Source organism: Macrosteles quadrilineatus, unplaced genomic scaffold (assembly GCF_028750875.1).
Source record: "Macrosteles quadrilineatus isolate MER2022 unplaced genomic scaffold, UCM_ALF_1.0 Scaffold_2__2_contigs__length_208266976, whole genome shotgun sequence".
NCBI lineage: Eukaryota > Metazoa > Arthropoda > Insecta > Hemiptera > Cicadellidae > Macrosteles > Macrosteles quadrilineatus.
Genome location: NW_026542595.1, coordinates 123,429,715 through 123,455,873, shown reverse-complemented (window position 1 = coordinate 123,455,873; position 26,159 = coordinate 123,429,715). Strand labels below are relative to the sequence as shown.

Here is a 26,159-nt window from a genome sequence, read left to right as displayed (position 1 = left end):
GACCATCAAATGGGTATTGGAATTATGGTATTTGTAAGTGTACCATTAGGTTACTGAAGTGGTGTCCACTAAAATATTTTTGAATCGATTTAATTAAGAATTAGTGTGTACCGTAGCATTTTTTATTGAAGAAACTCAAACGCATTAGGAAAGCTGTCCAGATACCTCAAAACAAAACTATTTTGGCTATCCGATATTTTGGATGCGTCATAGCTATAGTCAAATTGTCTATTTTTTTAGACAAAATGGTGGCTGTAACTACGGGTAACTTTTGACTGTTGTAAATTGTTTTTGTTGTTTCGGTTTTCGTTGTTTTAATTTGTCTTTGGTCCAAGAATGGTTCCCTAAAGATCGGTAGACAGTACGAAAACACCATGTACAGCAGAAGGGTATTTGCTTAAATATTTGGTTTTACCATCAAACAACATATCAAGGTACTCTACAATCTCGAGTGGAAGTATTTATGTTCCCAGCAGCAGCTACTGAGGTCGTAATGCCACTTTCTTCCAACATCAGTAATCGCGCGTAATGAAGGAAGGATTTGTCCTGTTTTTCACGCTAGAGCGAGCGGCTTTAGCCACACAAGGGTTATCTAACATAGAAGATGTGATTCAGACAGAAACGGAAACAAACTTGTAGAAAACTTCCGCTACGTCGTTGCAATACAGATGGCGTTAGTGACATGTTATACAGTATAGCTGCAAATAGTAATTGACTTTGGGATACCACGAGGAGAAAATCTCATGCTATATGATCGATGAGTGCTTCATCTCGAGTAGTATTAGAATGTCCCTAGGGTTTTAGAATTTTGAACATTTGAGGCATGCTCAGGTACTTTTCTGGTCCATGTGATAATCGTCTGTTATCGTCACATCGCACTATTCTTCAAGTGAACTAATTTTCAATAGAATACAAAATGTGGCCTATTTTTAATGCCAATAATAATTTAGCTCCAAAATCTGCTTCCCTCTTGGCTATATAAACTAACAACAGTTGTTACCTATGCATTTAACAATTCTGTCTATTTCGGTGATTTAAAGAAACTAGATGCATTAAATATTACTCCTACAAGACACTAAGAAATTTTAATCCAATTACTGAAAAACATTTAAATAAATCCTGCTATCAGTGTGTATTATTTTAGAAAATAGTTTGATCAGAATATTAAAACACATAAATCTTCTAAAGTACTTAGTGGTTGCAAAAGTATTTGGAGGAATTCATAGCAAAAATATTTTACGTAAGTGTATTAATAGATACACTTCAAGCCGCTTGTCAATGATAATCGGGCGTCCCATTAAAAGAACTGAAAGCTAAAATGTTACTCTGAAAAATTCCGACTTCGAGTTTTCAAGAGAAATCACCCCTCGAGCCAGACCTCGTAGACAAAATTAGGTTCAAAGGAAGTTGAGCACATTCTTCTTGGCTAATTATCTAAAATGTTCATTGTATTACCTAACTGTGATTTTTTCCAAACCAGTTCTAAGTAGGTTCGATTCCAGTTTCCGGTAGAACTGCAAAAACGGAAACACTTGCAACAACTTGCATGACCGACATAAGTAAGTAATTCTAACCGGGAGTTCCACAACAGGTTTTTATGTTACACTCTTTTGAGAAACACTTTTTTCTCTATGCTGTACTATGGCTGTAGGTACTCCATCCTGGACGAAAAATTAATTTCCTTCATAGACACTAATTCAATATTTAATATGCCTATTATAACAACATATCAATGAACTAATTCTATTGAGCTTTTTAACTGTAATTAGATGCCCATTAAAATGGCTAACCTTAGTATAATGGAAGCAGAAGTTTGATGTTTATTCGAGATAGGTATGGTGGTTAGAGTAAAATTGATTTTCAGAATAACCATCCAAGATCATTTATTGAAGGCCCAATATCAAATCAAGCTTCAATTTCGAACTACCAAAAGGCTAATTTTCTCAAAATGAAACCAGCGATTTTGTGATAAACACTTAACCCCCTAAGATTCCCCGTTATCAAATGCAAATTATAACAGTTCTATTGAAATTTGTTAGTGGCTAGTGTACTGTTTACTTATAATTAACAATGGTCTTTAGAAAACATTTATTTGCTTTTACCTACTAACGTTTGTAAAGTAGCCTTTTCAGTTCAGTTCTTAGACTAAAAAGTGTCACATAACAGCATTGTTTACTTTCATCACATTGAAACCAACAATCACATTGAATCCTAATATAATATTGTCATAACCTATCAAAAGCTAATCATAAACTGATCATAGGCTATCATAAGCTATGTACGGCTGGGCCCTTAGTTGTCATTAGCTGTTGTGCTATTAATTAACAGCTGTGTCTAAGAAATATATCGGCCTTAGTCACTAACAAGACTACAAGTTCGCGCCACTCATCCTACCCTCATCTCCATTCATACTTGGCTTAAAATACCTACTTTGTATGATCGCCATTTCATTGTAAAATATAAAAGTATTAAGCTGAGTGGTAATAGTGCTCGCCTGTCAATCAAAAGATTGTAGGATCGACTCTGAGAAAATCTAGTAGCTTTTTAAATACAGCTATATCTACCTCTAGGGCCGCTTTTATAACTGAGCCGGTCCCAGGGGTGCAAGAGGATTTAGGTTTCTTGGGGTGCATGGAAGAAAAAACAAATCCCCCATCATCTCAATTGAATTAAAAATAATAAAATTATAAGCTAACACACACTTTCATAAGCTAATCTTACTTCACAGATTTACATAATGTTTTTGCTATCATACTCGATGGATAAACCTAGTTTAGAAACCTTTTTATCGATAGATACTTTAACACAAATTGGAGTAATCCTCCTAAACAAAGTCCATTGCATTAACTTATCCATCCTTTAAAAATTTTCCCTGCTTTTTGGAACTTATTCCTTCAGATTACGTTTCGACCTTTATTTAGCCCACTATAATTTTCTATTATTTCAGCCCTGTTATCTTTACTTTCTACTTGCTCTGGTCTTTCTTCTCAGTTCGGCTCGTGCTGATGAAAGGTCAGGAGCTGTTTTGCTGACCGGAAGCGCGTAGTCGGCGTCCTTTCATATTGTGTGCAGATTCCTTTCACTCCAGTTACCATCAATAAAACCCCACAAGCAGCAATGATCACTCTGGTATTTCCAAAGGTACTTGCATTTCCAATTCGAATCGTGCGTTTGTAAATCGGCAACAGATGCAAGCGTAATAAAGTAAGCTAGGGAATGTACGTTTGGTTCATGTGGAATTTTGAAACGTTCATCGTTAAAATTTCAATGTTGGCCTACTTTAGACATTACATACCCCCGTCACAGCAAACTTGCATACAAATATCTATTTCCCTGGTTGGATTTCACTAAAATGTTTCCTTCAAATTGTCAAATTTATTTTCTATTCATTATATTTATTTATTTATATAACATTGGGTCAAATGAGTACTTAGGGTTGCTGCTAAATCGAAGGTAATAAAATGTGTTTAAGTAAAATTTTAACAGCTTATTCTCCATTATGGAGAAAAAGAAAACTGTTATATTTTGCCAAATTTGGTAATTGGATTTATTCTGTACTATGATATTAATATTTTACCAAAAACCACCTTTTCTTTACCTGTAGCAGCAAACCTAAGCACTCATAAAATCGAATGTTATGACAATAGGGAATAAATATAACAAGTTTAAGACAAGATTTTTGTAAAAATCCAAACACAAAAATTGAAATTAACTTAATCTGCAGATTATCTGAAATGGGTGTATTTTATTGTAAAACTGGTACTTAAATAACTTAAGTAACTTAAATATTTTAATCAAATTACTGGTAGAGTATCTATAGTCAAAGGTATAATAATTTAGTAATTAATAAGTTTGCAGTTTTAATAATAAATTAAATTCTTTCATCATGCTTTGTGGGACTACATTTAGCTGTTAACAGTATAGTTGGATTAATTTATAATTTCTAACTTTTACCAGCCAAGGTCTTAGAGAGAGGCGGAAGGTGATTATTTATTCTTTATCTCTGATATCATCAAGTCAACTTCAGTAATGACACTATTGTGCTCTGTGTTAACTTTAGTGCTTGTTACTCACTATAATGTTACTTTCTTCTTCCTTTCTCCGACCAGAGGCCGTCAAGTAAAAGTGTTTTGATCTAAAAAACTTAAGTTCAGAATATTCTAACAACCCTAAATTCCTACTCACAAAATGCCTGATATTGCTCTGTAGTAGCCATTTAAAAAGTCTGTCACAATTAATTAATCAAGTACCCGTGACAAAACATGACCGAATCAAAACGAACATGCTATTTCCATTGTTGGAAAAACAGCTGATTTAATGAAAACAGAAAATACACTGTTTAGGTTTGCACTGTTACTTTTGAAACACCTTTATGAGAAGTTCAGGTTTATTCTCTAAGGTAATAGTGATGCCAGTTTTGAACCAAAGCATAAACGAAATTAACCTTACAATCAAATCATGTTAAAATTTTCACCCTAGACTTTTGATTAGATTAATGGTTTGGGCAAATAAAGTGCATTGAGTGTAATGAGTGTAAACATATAGACATTGCTTTGTTACTACTGTATTTTATTCTCCTTCGTTTTTTATATTTTAATATGTATGGTTGATGTAACAAGAAACTGCTTATGACGTGTGTTTTTAATAATATGTTAACATCTTTTGGGAATGGTTCCAAATTTAGTATATAAGAAGAAAAATGTTATTCGACAAAACCATTTTCTTGGTGGATTTACTAACGCACATAATCATTATAAAAGGCTATAGCAACTTCTACTAAAACAGGCAAGACTTTAAATTCGCGTTTAGTCAAAGCTAGTACTGTACCTTCCTTTATACGTTGACTGCCCAAACACCTTACAGATATTTTAGATCTTACACAAAACTAGTTGATCCTTACTTGGTTTTTAAGACTATTAGGAAGCAACCAATGCAAAATCCTGCTCCGTCTTCCAATTTCTAACAAGTAAACAACCTATAAACTCACCAACCAAGTACGTAACGACATCCTTCCATTCGTAACTCCTTCAAACCTCTTCGTCGTGTTCTTCACTACAATCTCGTCTCCTTAATGTTCTTTTCTTCCTTCACCACTAAGCTACCTAAGTCACCCCAGATTACACCATCTCATAGTGGTACGTTCTATTCTTCTTCCCTAGTCTTCTCTTTGCTCTTCTCTTCGTCTTCTACAAACCTCACGATTCGTCCACTTCCTGGGAGGCCCGTCGTACGTGTTCTCGGGCACCTTCAACGTCACTTTCCCTAGATTGCTGATCCTGGTTGTGCTCAGCAATTATTGCACGCTGAGCCGAAGACGTGGCGATAGACATGTCCAACTAAGCTGACTCAAGACTTTGTTGCGTAATTGATCTTGCAGACGTTCATACTTATTGATTACTCAGGTTTTTGTCTGGTTTATATTGCAGACAAGATTTTTATTGTATAAGATACATATTTGGTTGTATTTTGTCTACAAACCCGAGTTTGTCCTAAAGGTATTCTTGTTTCAAGGGAATGTTGCCTGAGTGAATCCCCGTGCACTAAAACGCCGAAGTAATTCTTGAAATTCTGCATCAATAACTGAAAAAGAGTACGGCACATACACATAGACGTTTCTTCATTTCCAATAATTATATTATAGACTCATAATTAATGAATCATAATAATACAAATTATTTTATTGGAGGTTGTTTTCCAAGAGATGCTCTTCTTACCTTACGAGCTCCGAATCATATGTGCGGCATTTTCAAATATTGGAGCAAATATGTATTTTTGATTGGCAGGATTTGGAACAGAGTATCCAGGAGTCATGTTGCAGGAGTTGACCACTACCTGCTTTAAGTAAGTAGTTTTGAAACTACCTGCTGGGCCCGTTGGCAAAAAATAACGTTTATCCTTATGAAAACGTTTACATATTTGTTCCTTTGAGTCTCCTAACATACAAATCTTCACCTACATCATGCGGTAAAATGTTATTCAATCGCGAACTCAACTCACTTTCAATTGGATTTTAATTGGATAAATCGGTGGATCGGTCTGTAGCGTCACGGACTTCTGGCCCCAAGGCAGCGATGTCGTGGTGACTGCCGCCACATTTTGTCAGTATAGTTCACTCAATGGACTGTACAGATCAACAGATGTAACCTGGCACATGGGACTGGCGAGTCCGGACGGGGAGGGAACGGAAAACCCTAACTATTCCTTTCCTAAGAACATTGGCTCGGGCCGCTGCTGCCTACTGTCGATGCAGAAATTATGTAGACTCAAATTTGTACGATTTGTACATGAGAGTACACGATTTCTACCTAAAATCCATGTGCCAGGTTACATCTGTTGACCTGTACCAGGTCACCCCTTGCTTTGCTGGATACGTTCTACGCTCAGGCTTATAGCCTAGGTGGACACGTAAATGCAAGGTTAAAAGAGGCCACCAACATACAGTAAAACAAATTACTCCAAAATCCCCATCAAAGTACTATGCTGTTGTTTCATGCTGATTTCACAACAATGCATTATATTATGGTTCATGTTACAGTTAATCCTACTAATATTATAAATGAGAAAGTTTGGATGTATGGATGTATGGATGTATGGATGTATGTTTGTGACAAGTGAACGCGAAAAATACTGGTCGGATTGGGCAAAAAATTTGGCATGATGATAGCTCACATTCCCGATTAACATATAGGCATATTCTTATTTCAAAAATCCTTTCGGGCTCCACCCCAGTGGCTCTGGAGTTTCCCATGTTAACCTTATGAGAAATGGAATTATTGAATCTTAACAGCTGTTTCAATTAAACAAGTTGGTTCTGTTCTATGATGTTCAATAGCATTAAAGTTACAAGGATTACCAACAGGGTGCAGCACTATTATTTATTTTACATGTATGACAACAGCTAATTTGCAACCAAAAGGTGAGTGAGCGTAGCGAACGAACTTCAACCTGGAGGCGAGTTAGCGTAGCGAATGAGCTAACCTAAAGGCAAGTGAGCGCAGCGAACGAGCACCAACCTAAAGGTGAGTGAGCGTAGCGAACAAACTTCAACCAGGACGTGATTGAGCCATGCGAACGAGATGATCTTGAAAATTAAGAAGTTAAAAGGGGCAAAGCCCGCGGGTTACAGCTAGTAAAAATATAAATTAGGGAGAAAATTTGTTAAAATATTATAATCAAACAACTGCTGCAACTTGACGTAAATTTCTCCTCAGTATCGTTTCCTGGTCATGACAAGAAGTGTTGTTAGAGTAGCATTGCGATATAATTACTGTATCAAAGATGGAATGGAAAGAGAGAGAATGATTAATTTAATTTCCTAAATAGGCGCTGTAATTTCTCTTAGGAAGTGGCTAGATTCATAAAAGTATTTAATGAAGAAGTATTTTGTGTTGAAAAAAGGGGACCCCTCCAAGAGTGACGAAACACATTAAAGAGTGTTGCTGGGCATTATTGAAGGTTTAGAAAAGTGTCTCCAAAATGTATACCTAGTTATACGTTAATTTAGATTATCTACTCTAACTCGAGTTGGGGAGCAAACAGGTCTAGTGGTAGAGCGCGGGACTTCGACCCCGAGGTCCCAGTTTCAAATCCCAACAATTACTAATGGATTTTACTAAGTTATGATGGCGGAGCCCTGAGGTCTATCCTGAAGTAATGTGAAACCCGATTCCGGACTAGAGGCCTAATGTCCTAGTACAAAAAAAAACTAAACCGACATAACAAGGTGTGTATTTTAAGACCAAGCCAATTAAAAACTGATAACTTTTCTCATGTTGGATTGTGACCTTCTGAAAATGCAAGCACGATTTCCACTCGGCTTCTCATAATACTGACAAAGATATTTGTTTTTTTGTTCCTTTAATTGTTAATCACCGTAGACCACTGATTTGTGCGGTCGATCTAAAGACAAGAACCGTTATGATACATTGTTGTAGTCTGTATGATTGAACATCCTGAATCTAACCTAACCTAGCTGGGAACCGACCAATGGTTTCAGGCCCTCGTCAGTCCCAGGTAGATTAAGGGTAAGGAGTCAGGTTCCATCATACATACTTTAACGTAATCAAACCAGTGGTGCCTGCAGGGGTGTGACGAGTCTCGAAAGAACTATTTAACCCATAAAGTTGCTACCTCTGAGATATCGTGCTTTATTTGATCTTCTAAGCTATAACTGTGTACCCTACTTTACCCTGATGATGTAACTTGTCCCCTGCCCATTCATCTACCTGGACTAGCCAATGGTTAAATTATGTGGAGACAGGTTCCATCATACAGACTATAGACTGAATCGTTCTTCAGACTACAATACACAACTCAAACACAAGTGAGGCAGTCAGAGTCAATGGCACACATCAGGGCGGATTCCAAGCTCAAGGTCGTAAGGAGTCTGCAAGTGTAACTGGATAACGTATCAGCGAAAGTAGTTCCAGTTGTGCAACCCGAGCATTTCCCGTCCTTGGGAGAAAGCCGAGGATGGACAACGACGACGTAGGGCTCTGCCCCAGTGGCTTTGACGACCGCTTCCGTCGCGAGGGTGGAGTACTTATGCAACGTGGGAACATTGTTATGACATAGGGTGTGGTGGATATGATGGGTAGAAACACTGATCTAGGGTACACAAGAATCTTGGGACATTGTTTCTGGTTCTTGAATGACTGGCAATTTGGGTCGGGAAAGTATTTTTGTTTTAGTATTTCTATAGGTGTTAGCCCGGAATAGGGTTTTGCATTACTTTAGGCTAGGTCTAGAGGAGGTTGAGGCATTATCACCTAGAGATAAAGTCACTTAGGTTGAGGCATCCATTGGTGATTGGCGGGATTTGAGCCTGGGACCTCTAGGACCAAAGTCATGCACTCTACCTCTATGTCAGCTGGCTACCTAGGTTGCAGACATAACTATTGTAACCATAATACAGATAAAAAGTGAAGATTTTCAAAACTATGTAGCTTTGCTTAGAAAGACTAGTTGGAGGACTACCTAGAATGAAGCTGGGCGAAATCAAAACCAATTGAAAATCAAGAGCATCTTCTGCTACAAAGACATTTATACCTAAAATAATAAAATCTACTACTAAATTTATTAAGAACTTAAGTGGATGTTTTTATGGAACAACACTCTCTCCATCTTTATAGGCCGATTATTATGTAAAACGTGTCGATTTAGACTTTTTGGTTAAATAGTTCACATCTGAATTTTCTCTTAACGCTTTATTATACAACACACTTCTCTTTTACATAAAACATGGATTTTTGCTGAACATTCGACAAAAATATATGTGCCAAAAGTCAAATATATGGGGCACTTTTTTAGCACCCTCCTCCTCTCTACGTTACCCCTACTGGTCAGGCCTGCCTTAACTGCATCCAGTTCTTTCATTATGGGCAGCTTCGCCATTTGCTGGGGACTTTTTTTAATTGTTAGATTTATTAATACAAAGTATTTATTTGCTATATCCTTTTACTACTATATGTTTCGTGGGACCTACCACATATTTAGGTTTGACTTCTTCTAGGATTCGTCATACATGGTATAATTGCAGACGATCCAAAATTTTAATAGAGCAAAGGTGCAGTCTTTAAAGAAAATTTGACATGAGATACTGTTTTTTTAGATTTTTTTGGGGAAAGAAATGTATTTATGAAATTAAACCCTACCTAAAGAATTTAACACCAATTTTTATGATAGAGTTTTTTAAAAGAGACCAAAACATAATGGTTTGCTTCCTGATTATCAGGTAAATAAACGCTCATTAATACAGCAGCAATCAATTTAAAGTTCAATAATTCCTTTATCGGACATAACCTAAATAACATTGATATTGTCTTTATAACTGTGAGGAGTTTGGCGAAGTTCGTTTTCTGATAAATTTTGTATTATTTGTAACATTCTCCTCTTGCAATATTAATTGTGCAACTCTTCTATAACGCGACCTACAGGAAGTGTAAGAACACTTAAGATCGTTCGTATACAAGTAGCAATAAATCAATGGTAGAAAGTGTTGATCTTCGCACAGAGCAAGAACGTATCGGAGAACGTCCATAGAGTAGTGAGAGTAAACGTATCAAGCTGTTGGTCGAGATATCTGTTTTTTGTGCGTAATTACGCTGAACTAAGAAAGTTATTTCCCCACATTATATATCAGATAGGAGACAGACTTTTACTTGTAGTTCAACACGTTTCCATCTTGCTGCGTTATTTTTTATAACAGGTTATCAAATTAACTACATCACGTTGTAAGTAGCAAAGTGGTTGGCATTATAATAATTGTCCATCTCTGTCTTTCTGTCTTGGTAAAACTTAATTTATAAATCCAACATTCTAAAGGACCAAATTCACAAGCGTACTATAGTATTTTTGTTCGACAAAAACTGTTGCACTTTAAAAGTGAGACCCTCTACTGAATATCCCCACAGTAAGTGCATACTTAGACTTCTTAAGATTTAAGTAAGATTTATGACTGAAACTGAAATCTCAGTTTTCATCGATTTAAGTACCTTTTAGCCATTAGATGTAGTTCAAAGTATATGTTTAAATAAAGTTTTTCTTTTTATTTTAAAACTGTATTGTGAAACTACTGATTCCATAAAAACGGGTTCTGTCAGTTAGAAATATTTGTAAGCATTATAGTAACCATTATTGAGCAATATATTTTGCTAACTAACAAAATTTTTTTGTTTTTTTCGCATTCATTTTTTTTCAGAAGCTTCCTTGTCGTTTACATACCTTTCAAAGACCGGATTGAAAAAAGCTAAATTTATCAAAGACCACTATAATTGACCCGATTAAAATAGTCGCTGTAACTCCAATAAGTAGTACTTCCAGTTTGGCTTTGTTGAAATGTTGGCATGGTTAAAAGAATAAAATAAGTAATAACATTCGTGCACCATGTCGGGCTTAATTCATCTACGATTGTTATTCTAAGACTGGCGACAACTAACTTTAACATGAAAGAGGGATCTATTATTTTCAGTATCCAAAGGTAGAACCTTAACTGTAATCATTAACAAACTTAAACCCTGATGTATCCGTATGTATATATAGAAGCTGCATTAATAAATATTATATATTGCAGGGTTTTAAAATACAACTTTATAACACATATAAACGATTAAAATAAACTTTTATTTGTTAGAATGAATACAGAAAACACAACAAAACATCATGATGATGGCTCAGCCCCATGGGTGGTATGAGGGCTTGTGGGCTTGAGCGGCTGCTTGGGCGGCTGCATGGGCGGAGGCCTTCTGGATAGCGTGGGCGGCGGCCTGGGAGCGCTGGATAGCGGCGGCTGCGGCTTGGGCGGCTTCAGACCTCTGGATGGCCGCGGCGGCAGCTGCAGCTGCTTCGGTTCTGTAAAATCTATCGAAGTTAATACGTGCAATGTGGTTATACTCATAAACATTAACACTTAAACATTTGATGTGTATAAATGCAATTGTAGTTTTGTCCCTACACTACGTTAAAGGTTGAACTTTGTTTTTTTTTTGCTTAAGAAAGTCGAACCTACCTCTGGATAGCGGCAGCGGCGGCCTGAGACCTCTGAATAGCTGCAGCGGTGGCTGCTGCGGCTTCGCTCCTGAAAAAAATCACAAATATAATTTTAAAACTTTTATTTTCGGTATTTAAATTTGGAAAATCATTAAGCATACAAATCAATGATGTAATTATTGTTTACATTTTTTGCTTGGGGGATCTCAATGTGGTCAAGAACTCGTGTTTTTCTTTTCAATTTAGGAGCATATTAAGTCAATACAAAACCAAGTAGCTTAAACAGTTAGAGAAGAGTTTAATACAATACCTAGCTTTCCGAGAACACGAAAACTTGATGTTTGCTTTGCCATGTCTTTTGCACTTTTTCTCTTCTGTGATCATGACCCTACAATTACATAACTGTTGGTTTTGATTCTAGACTTGAAATTTTACAGGATGTTTGAAATCTTATACTAGTCAATGTTTGAGAGGAAGATTACTTTCTTGGGTTGTGTGAAATGGCCATATTTTATTAACGTTGAGCTCTTTTAAGTGTTTAAGTTCCTCTTTAATTTGATGTATTCCTGTATATACCTGTACATAGATAGACCATTACAAGCAGTTACAACCTCTTATATACATGTTATAGCAAATTGGCCATAGTTTAAAAACGGTATGTAAGTTGTGACGTTCACTGCTTTCAAACTCTAATATGTATTAACTTTTTAGTTTAGAATATCGTGGAATAAGTACAGTTTAAAATGGTCATCGAGTCTTGGTCACTCCCTAATTATTGTTTTCAGATTTTAGACCGACATAAATCAATATTATTTTGTAGACACATATTTTTAAGAAATTGATAGTTTTAATTTTCAAACCAGCATTGTATTACTGTACATTAAATCGTTATCATTTCTTCGGTCAATTATTCTTGATCATGGTAACACACTAAATTAAAAGATTCGTTGACCAATAACAAAAAATTATTTAATCTACGAAATATCTCTCACCTCTGGATAGCGGCAGCGGCAGCCGCTTCCTTAGCCGCGGCTATCCTCTGTTGCACTAGGACTGCCTCCTTGGCCGCCTGGACGCGGTGTTGGGCGAGAGCGGCAGCGGCGGACGCCTCCTTGGCAGCGGCCAGAGCGGTGGCGACCTCGTGGGCGTTGGTGGCGGCAGCTCCATGGTACGCCGCGAGAGACTGAGGAACAAGTGATAATTTATATAATTTTAGGGATTTTTGTGGATATTTTCTATTGCATTTAGTACAAAAAAATGTTTTTGCAACGTTACAGGACGTGAAGTCTGTTCTAGTTTGAAACAATTAATCCCTGTTTAGTCATAATCATGGTAAACTTCTTTATATTTTTGGTGTGTAATTATACTTTAGGTAGAAATAGGGATGGAATTTTATTCTATATTTTAAACAAGTTTTATAATTCGTAAAATGCTTATTCGTATAAGTTGATTCATTTTAAACTGAGTAACAAAAACACATATTTTGAAAGTATTTAGATTGTGATGGGATTTAACCTACTGAGTTTGAGTTAGTGAGACAATATAAAATTTAATATGTCCATAAACTCTTACGGGTACACTGCAGTTTAATTGGGTATATGTGAAGATTTAGGGGTAAATAATGTCCATTTATGGTGGTTAAATAATATTGGAGTCAATAACAAAGAAATCCGTGTCCAACATCACAAAAATCGTGAATGTCTACTCAAAATATAACAAGGGTATAGCAAAGAAAAACAAAGCTTAAAAATATTACCTTAGGGCTGCCCAGATCGTGCAGGGATGCAGACAGGGATGCAGACAGGGAGTTGGCAGGGTCGTGCAGTGAGAGGTCAGCGCTGAGCGGCCAGCCGGCGAGACCCACGCCGCTACCAGCCGCGGGCCAGGGAGCTGCTCCAGGCCAAGACCCAGCGGCACCGGCCGCAGCGGCAGCCAGACCCGCTCCGCTGGACGGCCAGACGCTAGCCGCCCAGTCTCCTGCGCCGTACAGACCCAAGCCGACCCCGCGCTTCATGGACTTCTTGTCTTGGGCATCTTCCGCGCCTCTGCACACCGCGGTCAAGCACAAAGAGGCCAGGAGTCCCTGGAATAGATGTATGGAAATGTTATAATGTTACAAGGAATATACAAGAGTCAGCTCATGATATCAAGATTGAGATGGTAAATACTAGAGATGCGAATAAAAGGATTCGAAATAATATGTTTTTATCATTAGTTTAAGGCAGTGAGGCATACCTAGCCTCGTATTTTAAACTAAATGAATGCAAGATGAGTGTAGAATGGTGTGAAATGATCTGTGTAGCTTTGTTACTGACCAAGATCAGCTGTTTTATTAGCTTAGATCAATTTATTAAAAGCCCAATAATCAAGGACAGCTGGGTCTAGTTTCAAACCATCAAAACATTCACTTTTTTTGGGATCGAACCGGTGACCTTTTGATTACTCGACGAGTACTATTGCTACTAAGCTATTCAACTATTGGAAGAGGAGCTTCAGTTTGTTTTTGAACCTAATGAATACACTATACACTGACATAAGATACAAAGACATCTTTTTAGTGTATTTATGGTGTAGCCTTGTAATATTTGAACAACACTAATATCTCTCGTTTAAGTCACTAAAGTACTAAATGTATTGTTTCAACTAAGTGTATGATTTTGTAATTAGATACTACCATAGTGATTTGTAAACTATTTATAGGAATTTTGTAACTAAACAAATAGTAAGGTCGTAATTAGATAATAGTACAATAATAATTTTAGAGTCCAGCTAAAACGCAATTTATTCATATTTCAATTTTATTTAAATGTTATACAAATTATTAAAGCTTAGGATTTGAATCATAACATATTGTACAATTCCTAACACTAGGTACCTTCATTGCAATTCTTTAAGGATAAAATAAAGTTAATTCCCAAAAGCTATTTAGTAATTCATCTCTTTTTTTAAGTCTTCAACATACGTTTTTGACCAACATAATCCAACAAACTAATTATTTTTATGAGTGATTTTAAAACAAGAACACGGAAGGCGCCACATCGGCAATATTCATACTGCGTTCAAATAGCCTACTCTACGTTTCTGAAGGGGCTAGATCTGTATTTTTATGAGTTATTGGCGTGTACCTTGGGGTACACAGTTTAAATTATATCGTTAATAAACATTTCTAATTTATTCGAAATTTTTTGCCAAAAATTGTTAATATTTAATGTAGTTCATACTTTAAAAGTTTTAAATGCTATTAAAACAAAAAATGTTACTCACAAAAGTAATGTTCATCATGATGAGATGGGAAGCTGGATAGAACTAGAAGAAGCTCTGAGAGATACTGTACCTTCCCTCTGGTAGGTTCAATATTTATACTATCACCGATAGAAGGTGTCCTCTAGTAATTATTAATAATTGAACCTTTTGTTTACTTTCCCGAGAGAGGACACCCCCTCTTCTCGCCCCCCTTGACGTAACAGGTCCAAATTCCGTTCCATCTGACCATCACTGAAGGCTTGGAGCACTGGAAGTCTCTAGACTTAGAAATTTTCAAAATACAGTTGGTTGAAATTCCTTTCTGTATATTAATTAAATTCATTCGTGGGATTTTTAATAGGTACGTTCATAGGTAAGCTAACATTCAACATTAGTTTGGATCCAATATAAATTGAATGGGTATACTAGTTAAATAGTTGCTTGTGGTCGAGTAAAATGTTAGCACAAACTTTTTGTCGGTATTCTCTGATATATTCATCTTGGATGACAAATATACTAATATTCTACCTTGACAATAAAATATACCATAAAATATATTTAATATACTACCTCTTGGAGTTGTCATTCTGATTCATTTTAAAAATAATTTCAAGGCATGTGTCAATCATATGCTATGTGTGTTTCTTTGTACCACCAATTTAATATTATTTTAATATATTTTATAAAGGTAAAATAAAGATGTACTAACAAAAGATTTCTTCACCATAAAAGAAGTAAAATATTGCATTACAACAACAAAATAAATCACAATCGTTACCAGTCATCCATAGCAAGAAATAAGTATTTCATCAACTTTAAAGTCCAAAAGGCTAACTGTACGTGGAAAAAACGCTAAAACGTGCCTCTGATTTTACAATAATACAACAAATCTTCTTGAATTATGTGAAGTTAATGAGAAGTTGAATGGGTGTTATACTTATTGTGATCAGGTATCTGATTATACTAGTATGATTATTTTGGTGAAATACTACTAATAATGACGGGCAAAACTGTGAGAAAAAGTTGCATTCCTCTAAATCACATGTAATTTGATTTTTTATATTTTTATAATTTGTTCTGTATTGTAAAGAATACAGCCACAACAAAACATAAGCTAGGTTAATTATAGGTTTAATGATAAGTCCAGATTTATATATTTAGTCTTAGAGAAAATCTGTGGCTTTTGGTATTAACATGGACATTTCAAACCCAATTTTTACATAGTGGCAAAGGAGAACCTGCATTTTAATTTTTTTTTAACCAAACAAATTGTTTAGGCCTACAAATAACCTGTCTTCAAACGGGGATTAATTAATTCTTTTTAGTTTTGGAATACACTACAAAAGTACAGATTCCTTTTTTATATTTGGTAGCAGAGGTTTTGTTTTCTTATATTTGTCTGAGGGTTTAGCTGCATTTTTACAATAAAGTTTGTAAAACTTGTATGACCACAAGAAACAATTATTCGACGAATTATTTTACTTACTTATAAGACTAAGACAAAAATACAACTATCTGCTTTTAACTACATGTATAACTGTTTTTGTTTAGTTTAATTCTGTGCTAAAACCCCTAGTCTATATTCAATGTTTTATGTTGTAACGATAGTTGTTGACTCGTGTCCTCAAGAAAGTAACATACACTGCTCATTTGTTTCAAAAGATTTTAACTAAAAATTGTCCTAAATATGTCAGATTTAATCCATATTTAAATAATGTTACGTTTAATATGTACCTGGGTTTGCGTTTACAAGGGAGGAAACTATTTTTTGTAAATATAAATAATATTAACTTAATAAATCATTATGTTTGATCGAAATTTATCCATAAACAAGCTACAAAAATTTCGTTTCACTCAATAAGAATTACACTGAAATTTTAAATGACAATTTTTCATAAATCTTCTCCATAACCCTTTAAACGTACAACATTGCTTCAATATTAAAAATTATTTGTATTGCAGCTGTACACGATGGTTGTAACGATAAGTTTAGTTTTAAATTAATAATACATTGTAAAAGGGAAACAAAGAGTATTTTTGACCTTAAGTATTACTTAAATCTAAATATAAACATGTTTTCGATCGCCCTTTGCTCATGAACACGTCATTGTTAGGAATGAAATCAGATGGTTTAAGTGTAGTAGCATTCTTCGCACAATATAATAGATAGTTTCCTTCCTGTTTATTTTACAAAATGCTTGATGTTGAACCTGTGAGAAATCGTTATACAAAAAATTTGGAAACCAAGCCCCAAGGCTATGGGATCAACAACTCTATAATCTTTATTATTTAGTGGTGTTATCTAAATCGCTTACAATTGATTTTGATCAGAATTTTAATTTCAATTTATACAGTAAGTAGCACAAAGTGTTTGCCATCATTTATTGAGCTATTACAAGAGCTATTACACATCTATATCTCTACATAGCCTTATCTATATTTTATTATTTCTTCTATTATTTAACATACGAAAATGAGCCTTGAGGAAGAATGCACTATCGAACTTGGCGAGGCAGTAAAAGGTCAAGATAGAGGAGATTCTAGTGTCATGGTAGGAATGTTTCTTTTCACTGTTTGAAAAGTTCAACTAACTGACAATGGTGCAATTGATTCAATTGCACAATCAGCTTCTTTGTAATCTATAAAGCAACAAATATCAATATCATTTAGGAATTTAGATTACTGCCACGCATCCGTATTTCCATTCTAAAACAATAATAAAATACATAATGTTCCAATTTGAAAGTTAGCCACCATGTTTGAAAATAGAAGCAATTTTTGAAAACAAGTTGAATTGATATATTTTAATGTACTGATGATTTTCTAGAACTCACAGAAAGCAGCTTTCTGTCATTCGAGATTACGATCATGTTTAAAAAGTTAATAACATGTAAAAATAAAAAGTCTTTTGTGCTATAAGAGTTGTTTGGAATACTTGTTGATTTATTATACAGCCACAAAAATAACTATACAAAAACTACTAAATCCTAAAGATTCTCTTTTGTCTTGTAGACTCTATTACTTAATTTTCCCTTTTAGGGTCTTTTGCTAAAAAATATAATACAACATGTTTCACACAAAAATAAATATATCTAACAAAATATTTAAAGTAGGAACTTTAATGAATATGTTGGTGAATGCTTTTTTTTACTAAATTGCACCCTTTTATGACCTAACAAAATAAACTTATATATTCTGACATAGGCCTAAATTCTTGTTGAAACTCTATTAAACTAAACATTTTATGTCTGTAATCTCGTTATCGTAGGTCAAAGCGAAATACCGAAAACTCAATATTACTCTAGACTAATGAGAAGTCCCGAAGACAAGGGTTCGATTCCCACCAACCACCAATTGATTTTAGCAATTCGATAAGTGATAAACTGATAACCGGTGCCCACCTTAGAGATGGAAAATTGCTTTCAAAGATGGCAAATTACTTTTAAAGATGATAAATGACTTTAAAAGATGTCTAAGGACTTTTATCAAATTTTCTCTTGATTCCTAAACTTTGAAATTATAATTGAGATTCGGGCTGGAATAAGATGATAGGTATTTTATACCTATGTGTACTAAAACATTTTATCAGTGTCTTACTCGTATGTGCATGTTCAAACAAATCACATGCTAACATCACACTATGTCTACGATAGTAATCTACACGTAAACTGCTGTTTTCGACAGTTTTGAAATACTTTTACTTTCATCTAGAGCGTAAACTTACATTACATAACTATGCTGAGCGCGTGGTGGCGATAGGGAAGTGCTAAAGTGCCGATGGAAGATTATCTTAGCACCCTCCAATCTCCAGTGTTTTCACTTGGGATAATTTCCCCTTAATCTTGAGATGTTTATCGTTAAACCAACAGTAATAACAGTTACCCTTTAACCTACGTAGGTCTGTCTAGCACCGGGGTGCCACGTGCTGCAGTTTACATATTTTCGTAAATAGTGCGAGATCTGAACCAGGGGCGTGAAGTTTGATCAGTGAAGATGATCTGTAGTTAACTAGTGGGAATCAAGAAGTGAGAGGAACCCTTGCTTTGGTTTTTACGTAATTTGTTGGAAGTTTTTTTTTTTTTTTTTGTTAGTCAGTTTGTATTGTAATGTGTTTTTTCATATGTTGGGAAACCAATGTGCAAAGAAATTCTGACCAGTTAAGCATGAGTACTTCACAATGTTTGTACAGCTTGGAACCAAACCTACGAAAAATTCGAAATAACCTCTGTACATTAATATTGTGTTTTCCAATTTAAAAGATTAGTGATTTCTTCGCCATTCCAAAAGAGGCCAAACTTCCAATGTAAGTAGCCAAGTATTTTGTTTGTAGTTTTTTTGTGTATGGTTTTCTTTTGCTGTGTGCTTGTTTCGGTTTGTGATTGGCATTGATTTTTGCCTATTTAAAATCCATATTTATTTTTGACGATGCTTATTGCATGTTTTTCATTTTAATTGGTTGTGTTCCATTACAATATAGCTCTAGGCTGGCTAAATATTATAAAGGCTTATACTAGCACTCATGCAAATATATATTTCCATTGCCTGAATTTGTTTAACCTCTTTCATCACTTCCACATGGGACCTCAAAACAAAAAAGTAAATTGGTCCCGGGTCTAGGTCTTACCATGAAACTATGGTAATAGTTTATTCCCTATATGGGAAATTTGCTAAAATAAGAAGTTAAAATTCTCAGAAAAAAAATTCCGTCAGCGATTTAGTGCAAAAAGACTGCATGAGATATAAATGTTGAGAACATTACAGTTATAGCTGTTATACTGCGTTCATAGCAGACGAATTTGGTAAATCTGTCATGTGTTACAAGGCGTTCACATCCTTCAATTTCGAATTCCTTTATTGTTTAGTACAACTGTAAATTCCAATTCTTACGTTTTCAAGTAATAATTTACAAATATACATGACAGACTCTAATCGCTTTCAGAAATAGTTAGACTTATTACCGAGTTATTGTGGAGACAAACAAATCGATTGAGGGTTGTTCTTACTAAGTTCTTTGAATCCGTTCTTAAATTCAACTAACAATATCATTTAAAAAAACATTTTTAAGAAATGCTACAATATTCAAAGAAAGCCCGTAAATATACTGACCTTGTAGTAGATAAAGCAACATACTTTGAAAATGATCTAGTTCAAATTTTGTTCAATTTAAAATAAATTTTGCAATAGTTCTTACCTCTTTCCTATACTGACGTGATATGATCGTAAAATTGCTGTGAAAACTGCACTGATGCAATGCTGAGCCACTCTGATATTCTTTAGTTTTGGCCAAACTTCTTCTAACGTTTATGCTTAGAATCAATTGAAGAGTTTTTGCTCTAAGTTTCCATACTTTTCAGTTTTGGAACTCAGTGGTGAAAGAATTTTAGTATTTTTTCAAGGAATTGGTTTTCTAACAACCGCAAGCCAATGGATTGTTTCTCCATTCTCACTCCATCCATCCAATCCAATTAATTTCATAAGACGCGGCATCGGCGACTTTCTGGTCGTGTGCCGATCTAATATTGTTAGCTCAATCTTAAGCCTGGACCATTCGCCCAAACTACAGGGTAGACGACATGAAGGAGATTATAGTTATAATTACGTCACAAAACCAGCCGACGCCGTTGAATGAGTTTTAGGATTTGTTTTGTTGTATAACGCGGGAATCTGAAGCAATCTAGATATAACTCAGGAATGTCACGATTTTTGCTTGATTTTTTAGGTGTGGACGAATAAATAACACAATGGACAGGGCCCTATAATTAGGAAATTGATTTGTCAAAGACTTCAGATAAATTACAGTGAATAATGTGATTGGTGCTGTGAATCCAATGAATATATTAATTTGTTATTATTCATTGTGACTCTTGGTTGCAATATATTATTGATAAAATTAAATGATTACCTTATCCAACCACAGTTGTTGGTGTGACAACTATTTTCGTTACTTCATCCGGTCATTTTGTATGAAACCACATTATCGATGGTTTAATACATTGTGGTATGTCAATAGATACTTAAAAAACTGCCACAATCACAATTGAAACTTGTCATGTTGATAAAATAATTAAAATGGAATAAAAATTGAATAAACTGATAAAACTGATTAAAACTGTACAGGCTGGCCAGAAATGTCTTATCACTGCCACTGACTAAATTAATCTGACTGAGTATCACCAATTAATTGAAGTATAACTAAAAAGTTGTAAACTTGATGTTAAAGAAGAATTCACAATCTACAAACCTAAATCACTCGACCTATGTAACATTTTAAATGATCAGACTTCTTTCCTGTCAAAGATTATATTTGATACACGTATTGACCAGTTGCAAATCAAAAAAGTATTAAATAAGAAGAAAATAACAAACTGAAATTCAGGTGGCACTGGTGAGAAGAAGAAACATCGTGATTCAGTCAGTGACAGTGATAAGACAGTGCTTGCCAGCCTGTACAGTATTAATCAGTTTTTTTTTAATTTTTATTGCATTTTAAATATGTTATCAACATTAAAAGTTTCAATTATTCTGATTGTGACAGTTTTCGTTTTTAAGAATCTATTGACTTACTTGTAACGATACATTGATGATGTGGTTGCTTGCATACACAAATGACCTGGCGAAGTTCTGGAACGAAACTATTCGTCACGCCAACAACTATGGATAAGGTAATTATTTTATTTTATCAATATTAATTGAGTGCAAAAATTATTGTTGCACCTATATTCAGAGATACTTTTAGAAAACCTAACGCGTACGGCGTACATATTCAGAGTGAACATTTTAACTGCTACACCATTGGTATCTCAGAAACTATTAGATTTAGGAAAAATGATAAATGTCGAACCTAATTATAATTCATTTTTTAATTACCACTATTTTACAATATGAAGGATAACTTTTAAAACTCATCTCTAAAGACACTCGTTTAGGAGTTACACTTTGGAAAATCATGATATACATTAAAATATATCAATTCATCATTTCTTTTTAATTGCTTCTATTTTTAAAATACCTATTTTTAATAATATTTTTGAAATACCGACGATGCTGTAATCTCCGTTTGAGGTCAAACTACTACAAACCACACTTCAACGACCACTTACGAGCGTACACTTTAAAAGTGAGTGTAAAAAGTTACAGGAACTGACTACATGAATAAACAATAACATCTTCAGACAACAATTAAATCAGCTGATTAGTTTGTTAACAAGTACGTTGATTTTCACCACAGCTGTTATAAAAAGTTTCTGTGTTTTGTGTGAATTGTTAAGACAGTAAAAAGGTGTACAATTTAAGCCATCCTAATGAAAGATGATTGAAAAAGACCCTTTTGAAGTTTTGTAATATTTTATTATTTTTTTAAATAATCTAAAATTGCTTAAAAAAACTTGCAAAGTGGACGGATACCGTTGCATTGTTGTGGCAGACTTGCCTCGCCATGCACTACATCTAACCTTCAGCGGTCACGTCAAGCTGCCATATCTCAGTTAATATTCGTCCAATATAACAACACAATAAAACACAAGGTGTCAATCGATTTTTAATTAAAATCATTGTAAGTTTTTTTGTAAAATCAACGCTTTTTGAGTTAAGAAACAAATGTTTAAATATAGCCGCCATTTTGTTTTATGAACTTTACGTGATTTAAACGTTGAACGTAATTTAAATTGAATCACGTAATTTAAACGAGGGGTCTGAAACCTGGTCTAATTTTCTTACGTCTACCTTTTTGTTACAGCGCTTTATTAATTGATAAGTCTAATAATTAATTGATGGCATCTGTGTCCAAGATCGGCTCTGTTTGGGATCGAATCAGTAACCTTCAGATTTGAAGGTTATAATTATAACTACAAACTCTTTTTTTTCTAAACTACCCAAACAAAATACGAATATGTTACGTTTTTGTATATACAAATTTGTATACTGTAAACGTAATTTTCGAATGAATTATTCGTGTTTTTGTGGAAATAAATTTGAAGGTGATGATTTATCAACAGACATACGAATTAGGTATAGACTATATATTCACTATGAACATAGTCAATTCTTTCAACATAGACAAAAGAGTTAAAGCAGCGCAACCTATTGGCATTGCGGTAAACGATAATCTACTTTACCGTCTCGACTCGAACATAATGACGGGTTTGTTATGAAAGGAAACATAAATATTTATTTAATTCTATTATAATACATGCTGTTTATACATTTTATGCATAATAACAGCATACATTTTTGAGCCATGCTCCATATTTAATTATCATTTAACTTGTTGGATTTTCACTAAAATATTCCCTTAAAATTATCGGATACATTTTCTATTGAAATAACAATATTAATTAGGTCTGGTGTTACAGGGAAGGCTAATTAATATGTTACACTGTTTAATTAAATGTTACACTGTTTACCTTCCCCGTAGCAGCAAACCTAAGCACTCGTTAAATCTAAGGCTATTTAAATTGGGAATAAATATGTCTTATTTATGGAAATATTTTGGTAAATATGTAATCAGACAAGTTAAAATTCGCTTAGTCTGCAGGTTTGCTGCAGCGGGGGTATTTATTTATTATAATATTAACTGCTAAGTATGAAATAAAAAAAATGCCGAATTCGATCAAAATTATCCTTTACCATGTAAACTAAAGTAATATATTTATTCTACATAAGGATAACTATAGAATTTAAGATTTTATACAACATACCCTTTTGTCTGTGTTAATTAATAAGTATGTATCAAATTTCATCAAAATCTGATGGTTTTTACTAGAGTTATTGTACTTACGGACACAAATACATATGAGCCTATTTGTATCTAAATATGAACGGTCGGTGTTTTGGCCTCCTTTCTGGGGACATCGAAATGAAAAAGTAAATCGATCCCGGGTCTAGGTCTTACCATGAGGCATATTTCCTTCCTTTTCATTGATCGTTATAGCATAATAAAGAAACAATATTAGTTTTATTTTTTTACCAGTTTTCAAACAGTTAATAATAAGGTTTAATTGCTAGTTAAGACTGCAATCAATAGTAACTAAAACCTGTTTATAATTTTCATATTACCAATTATTTCAGATTGCCTTATTTGCGAATTTCCCTATAGGGAAGTAGCTATTACCGTAGGTCTCATGGTAAGACCTAAGCCCGGGACCGATTTACTTTTTCATTTTGATGTCCCCAGAGGCCAAAAACACCATTCGTTCACATTTTTATATATATATATAAATATATATATATGTGTCCATCCGCACGATAACTTGAGTAATTTTTGTCCGATTTTGATAAAATTTGGTTTGAAGGTGTAAGGCGGGACAAACTTGAATGAGTTCGCGAACCAGCATGATCGGACTATGGGAACGGGGGTTTATGGGGGGTTTTATGGAGTAAAAATAGGTTTTTCCCATTTTTGACCCTAAAAACACAAAATTTCACAATTTCTTTTCAAACCATTTTGTAGAGCTTAAAAAAACAAATCATTTAGTATATTGAAGCGTTTTTCTTTTGCGCCTAATTGTTACGGAGAATATTCTAAAAAATTGTAATTTTGAAATTCCCATGTTATTCTTATGGAGAATAAGTCAACTGTTGTAGTTTGCTTGTTTATGAACATATTTTGATCGATTTTGGAAAATACTTTTATTTCTTACTAAACTATTATCATTTTATAAAAAATCTTTTTTACCCTCCCTGTTGCAGCAAACCTAAGTACTTGTTAAACTAACTCTATTTAAATAGGAAATAAATGTGCTATTTTTATGGAGGCATTTTAGTGTAAATCCAATCAGGTTAATGGAAATTCGCTTAGTCTGCAGGTTTGCTGCGGCGGGGGTATTTTTATTTGAGTGGACGCCTGCACTAAATAAACGACAGCATGCAGTACATAATTGTATGGCATATAGTCTGGTTTTTAATGAAGGCGCTAGCACTAAGATGAAGTATTTAGGAGAAGCCCCATTATTCAATATGTATGAATAATTAACCATCATAATCATACAGTATTTATTATCAAGCCCTTCATACTACATGGGTTTATACTTATTTCGGTATTTTATATATTTTGATGGGTGTAAGCCTGTGTCACCACAACCATTTGTTTTGAAATTTATTCGTCTAAACTAAACTACCAGTTAGTTACAGTTAAGTATTTGATAGGGTGCATAAGGTTTAGGTTGAGTATAAGTGATACAAAATAACAACATGTGTTAACATGTTCATTTAAAAAACAAAAGCACACTGTATTAAAATTAATTTTATAAAAACGAAACTTACTTTGTTTTGTGTTAAGTTGAGTATGAACCGTCAAAATGTATTCTGGCAAGTAAGCAATTATTTATTTATTTATTTATTTTTTATTATTATTGTCGATTTATTTTTATAGGAAGCATCTTTACTGTTCTATCCCTTGGAATATTGCATATACAATCAAAAATGGCTACAAACTATAGAATATTGCCTTTTTAGCTCTACTACGAATAAAAAGTATCAGATATGTTATAAAGGATCGTTCAGATAAATTAGTAACCTTGTTATATATAATATTTAAACACAACTATATTACATATATAAAATAGTCGTACTCCAAGTTTAACAAAAATTATAACTGTACTAGACGCCTTCTAATCCTTAAAAACTTACTTTATGTAGTTAAACATCAATTACACACTTTCAAATAAACCACCATACGTGTATTAAGTAAACTCATATTTAAGCTTGAACACATATCATATTTTTTTATCTGGAGTAAAACTTGTTCAAGACTTCTAACCTCTATTACATTGTTTGCCACTTTTAGGTAGGCATTAATATGATCTATAACACGTTATTTTGTAAGAAACCTATTATTTTTTATCAATTAAAGTTTTAGTTTTTTTTTAGTTAATATATTTTTGATTTGCTGCACCATTTTTTACCAAGAGACAAAATATTTTATGGAAATGAATGTAAACTGGGCTACTCAAATTGATAATTGGAACATGATTGCTGTACGTAAATTAAAATCCTTATGGTGTAGGGATACGATAATATATAAAATATTGTGAATTAGTAGTGTTATTTGTATAAAAGTTCTTTTAGCCTCAAACCAACATTCAGATCATGTTAACTCTCATGTCATGCATGATTTTTCTTTGATAATCTTTTCAACTATAATTAAAGTAATTTTTGAAAGGTTAAAGGGTATTGCATTACAATATTCAGTATTATGTTTACATTTTTTGTGTATTCCTATGTAAATATATTAGGATAGTTTAGATAATGACTTGATTTAGTTAGAAAAGTGTTTAATATGAAACTCGCTTACAAATAAAGGCATTTTTATTATTTATTACTTTTATTATTCGTTATGCATTGGAGACAATCAAATGTCGAATCCTATTAAATGCACAATATGCGTACGGGTCTCCTCGTCTGTATTTATTTTCATTAAATGAATTAATTTA

At 34.0% G+C, this 26,159-nt stretch overlaps 1 protein-coding gene across 1 annotated transcript; it reads right to left on the bottom strand.

Annotated features, from left to right (window-relative positions):
• Positions 1–11,141: 11,141 nt before the first annotated feature.
• Positions 11,142–14,810, bottom strand: LOC128988043 (antifreeze protein Maxi). The gene is made up of 5 exons (XM_054409226.1): positions 14,752–14,810; positions 13,244–13,570; positions 12,480–12,670; positions 11,507–11,575; positions 11,142–11,349 (listed from the first exon to the last, which is right to left on the bottom strand). The coding sequence occupies exons 1-5, from the start codon at positions 14,767–14,769 to the stop codon at positions 11,172–11,174; spliced, it is 783 nt and encodes a 260-aa protein (XP_054265201.1). The 5' UTR covers positions 14,770–14,810; the 3' UTR covers positions 11,142–11,171.
• Between the last annotated feature and the right edge of the window lie 11,349 nt (positions 14,811–26,159).

Bases quoted from the DNA above. Each gene is read 5' to 3' on its own strand.
- LOC128988043 (XM_054409226.1), bottom strand. The intron at 12,671-13,243 runs GTAATATTTTTA...CTTGTTCCTCAG, and splicing joins ACGATCTGGGCAGCCCTAAG to TCTCTCGCGGCGTACCATGG. The intron at 11,576-12,479 runs GTGAGAGATATT...GATTTTTTTCAG, and splicing joins GCCGCTGCCGCTATCCAGAG to GAGCGAAGCCGCAGCAGCCA.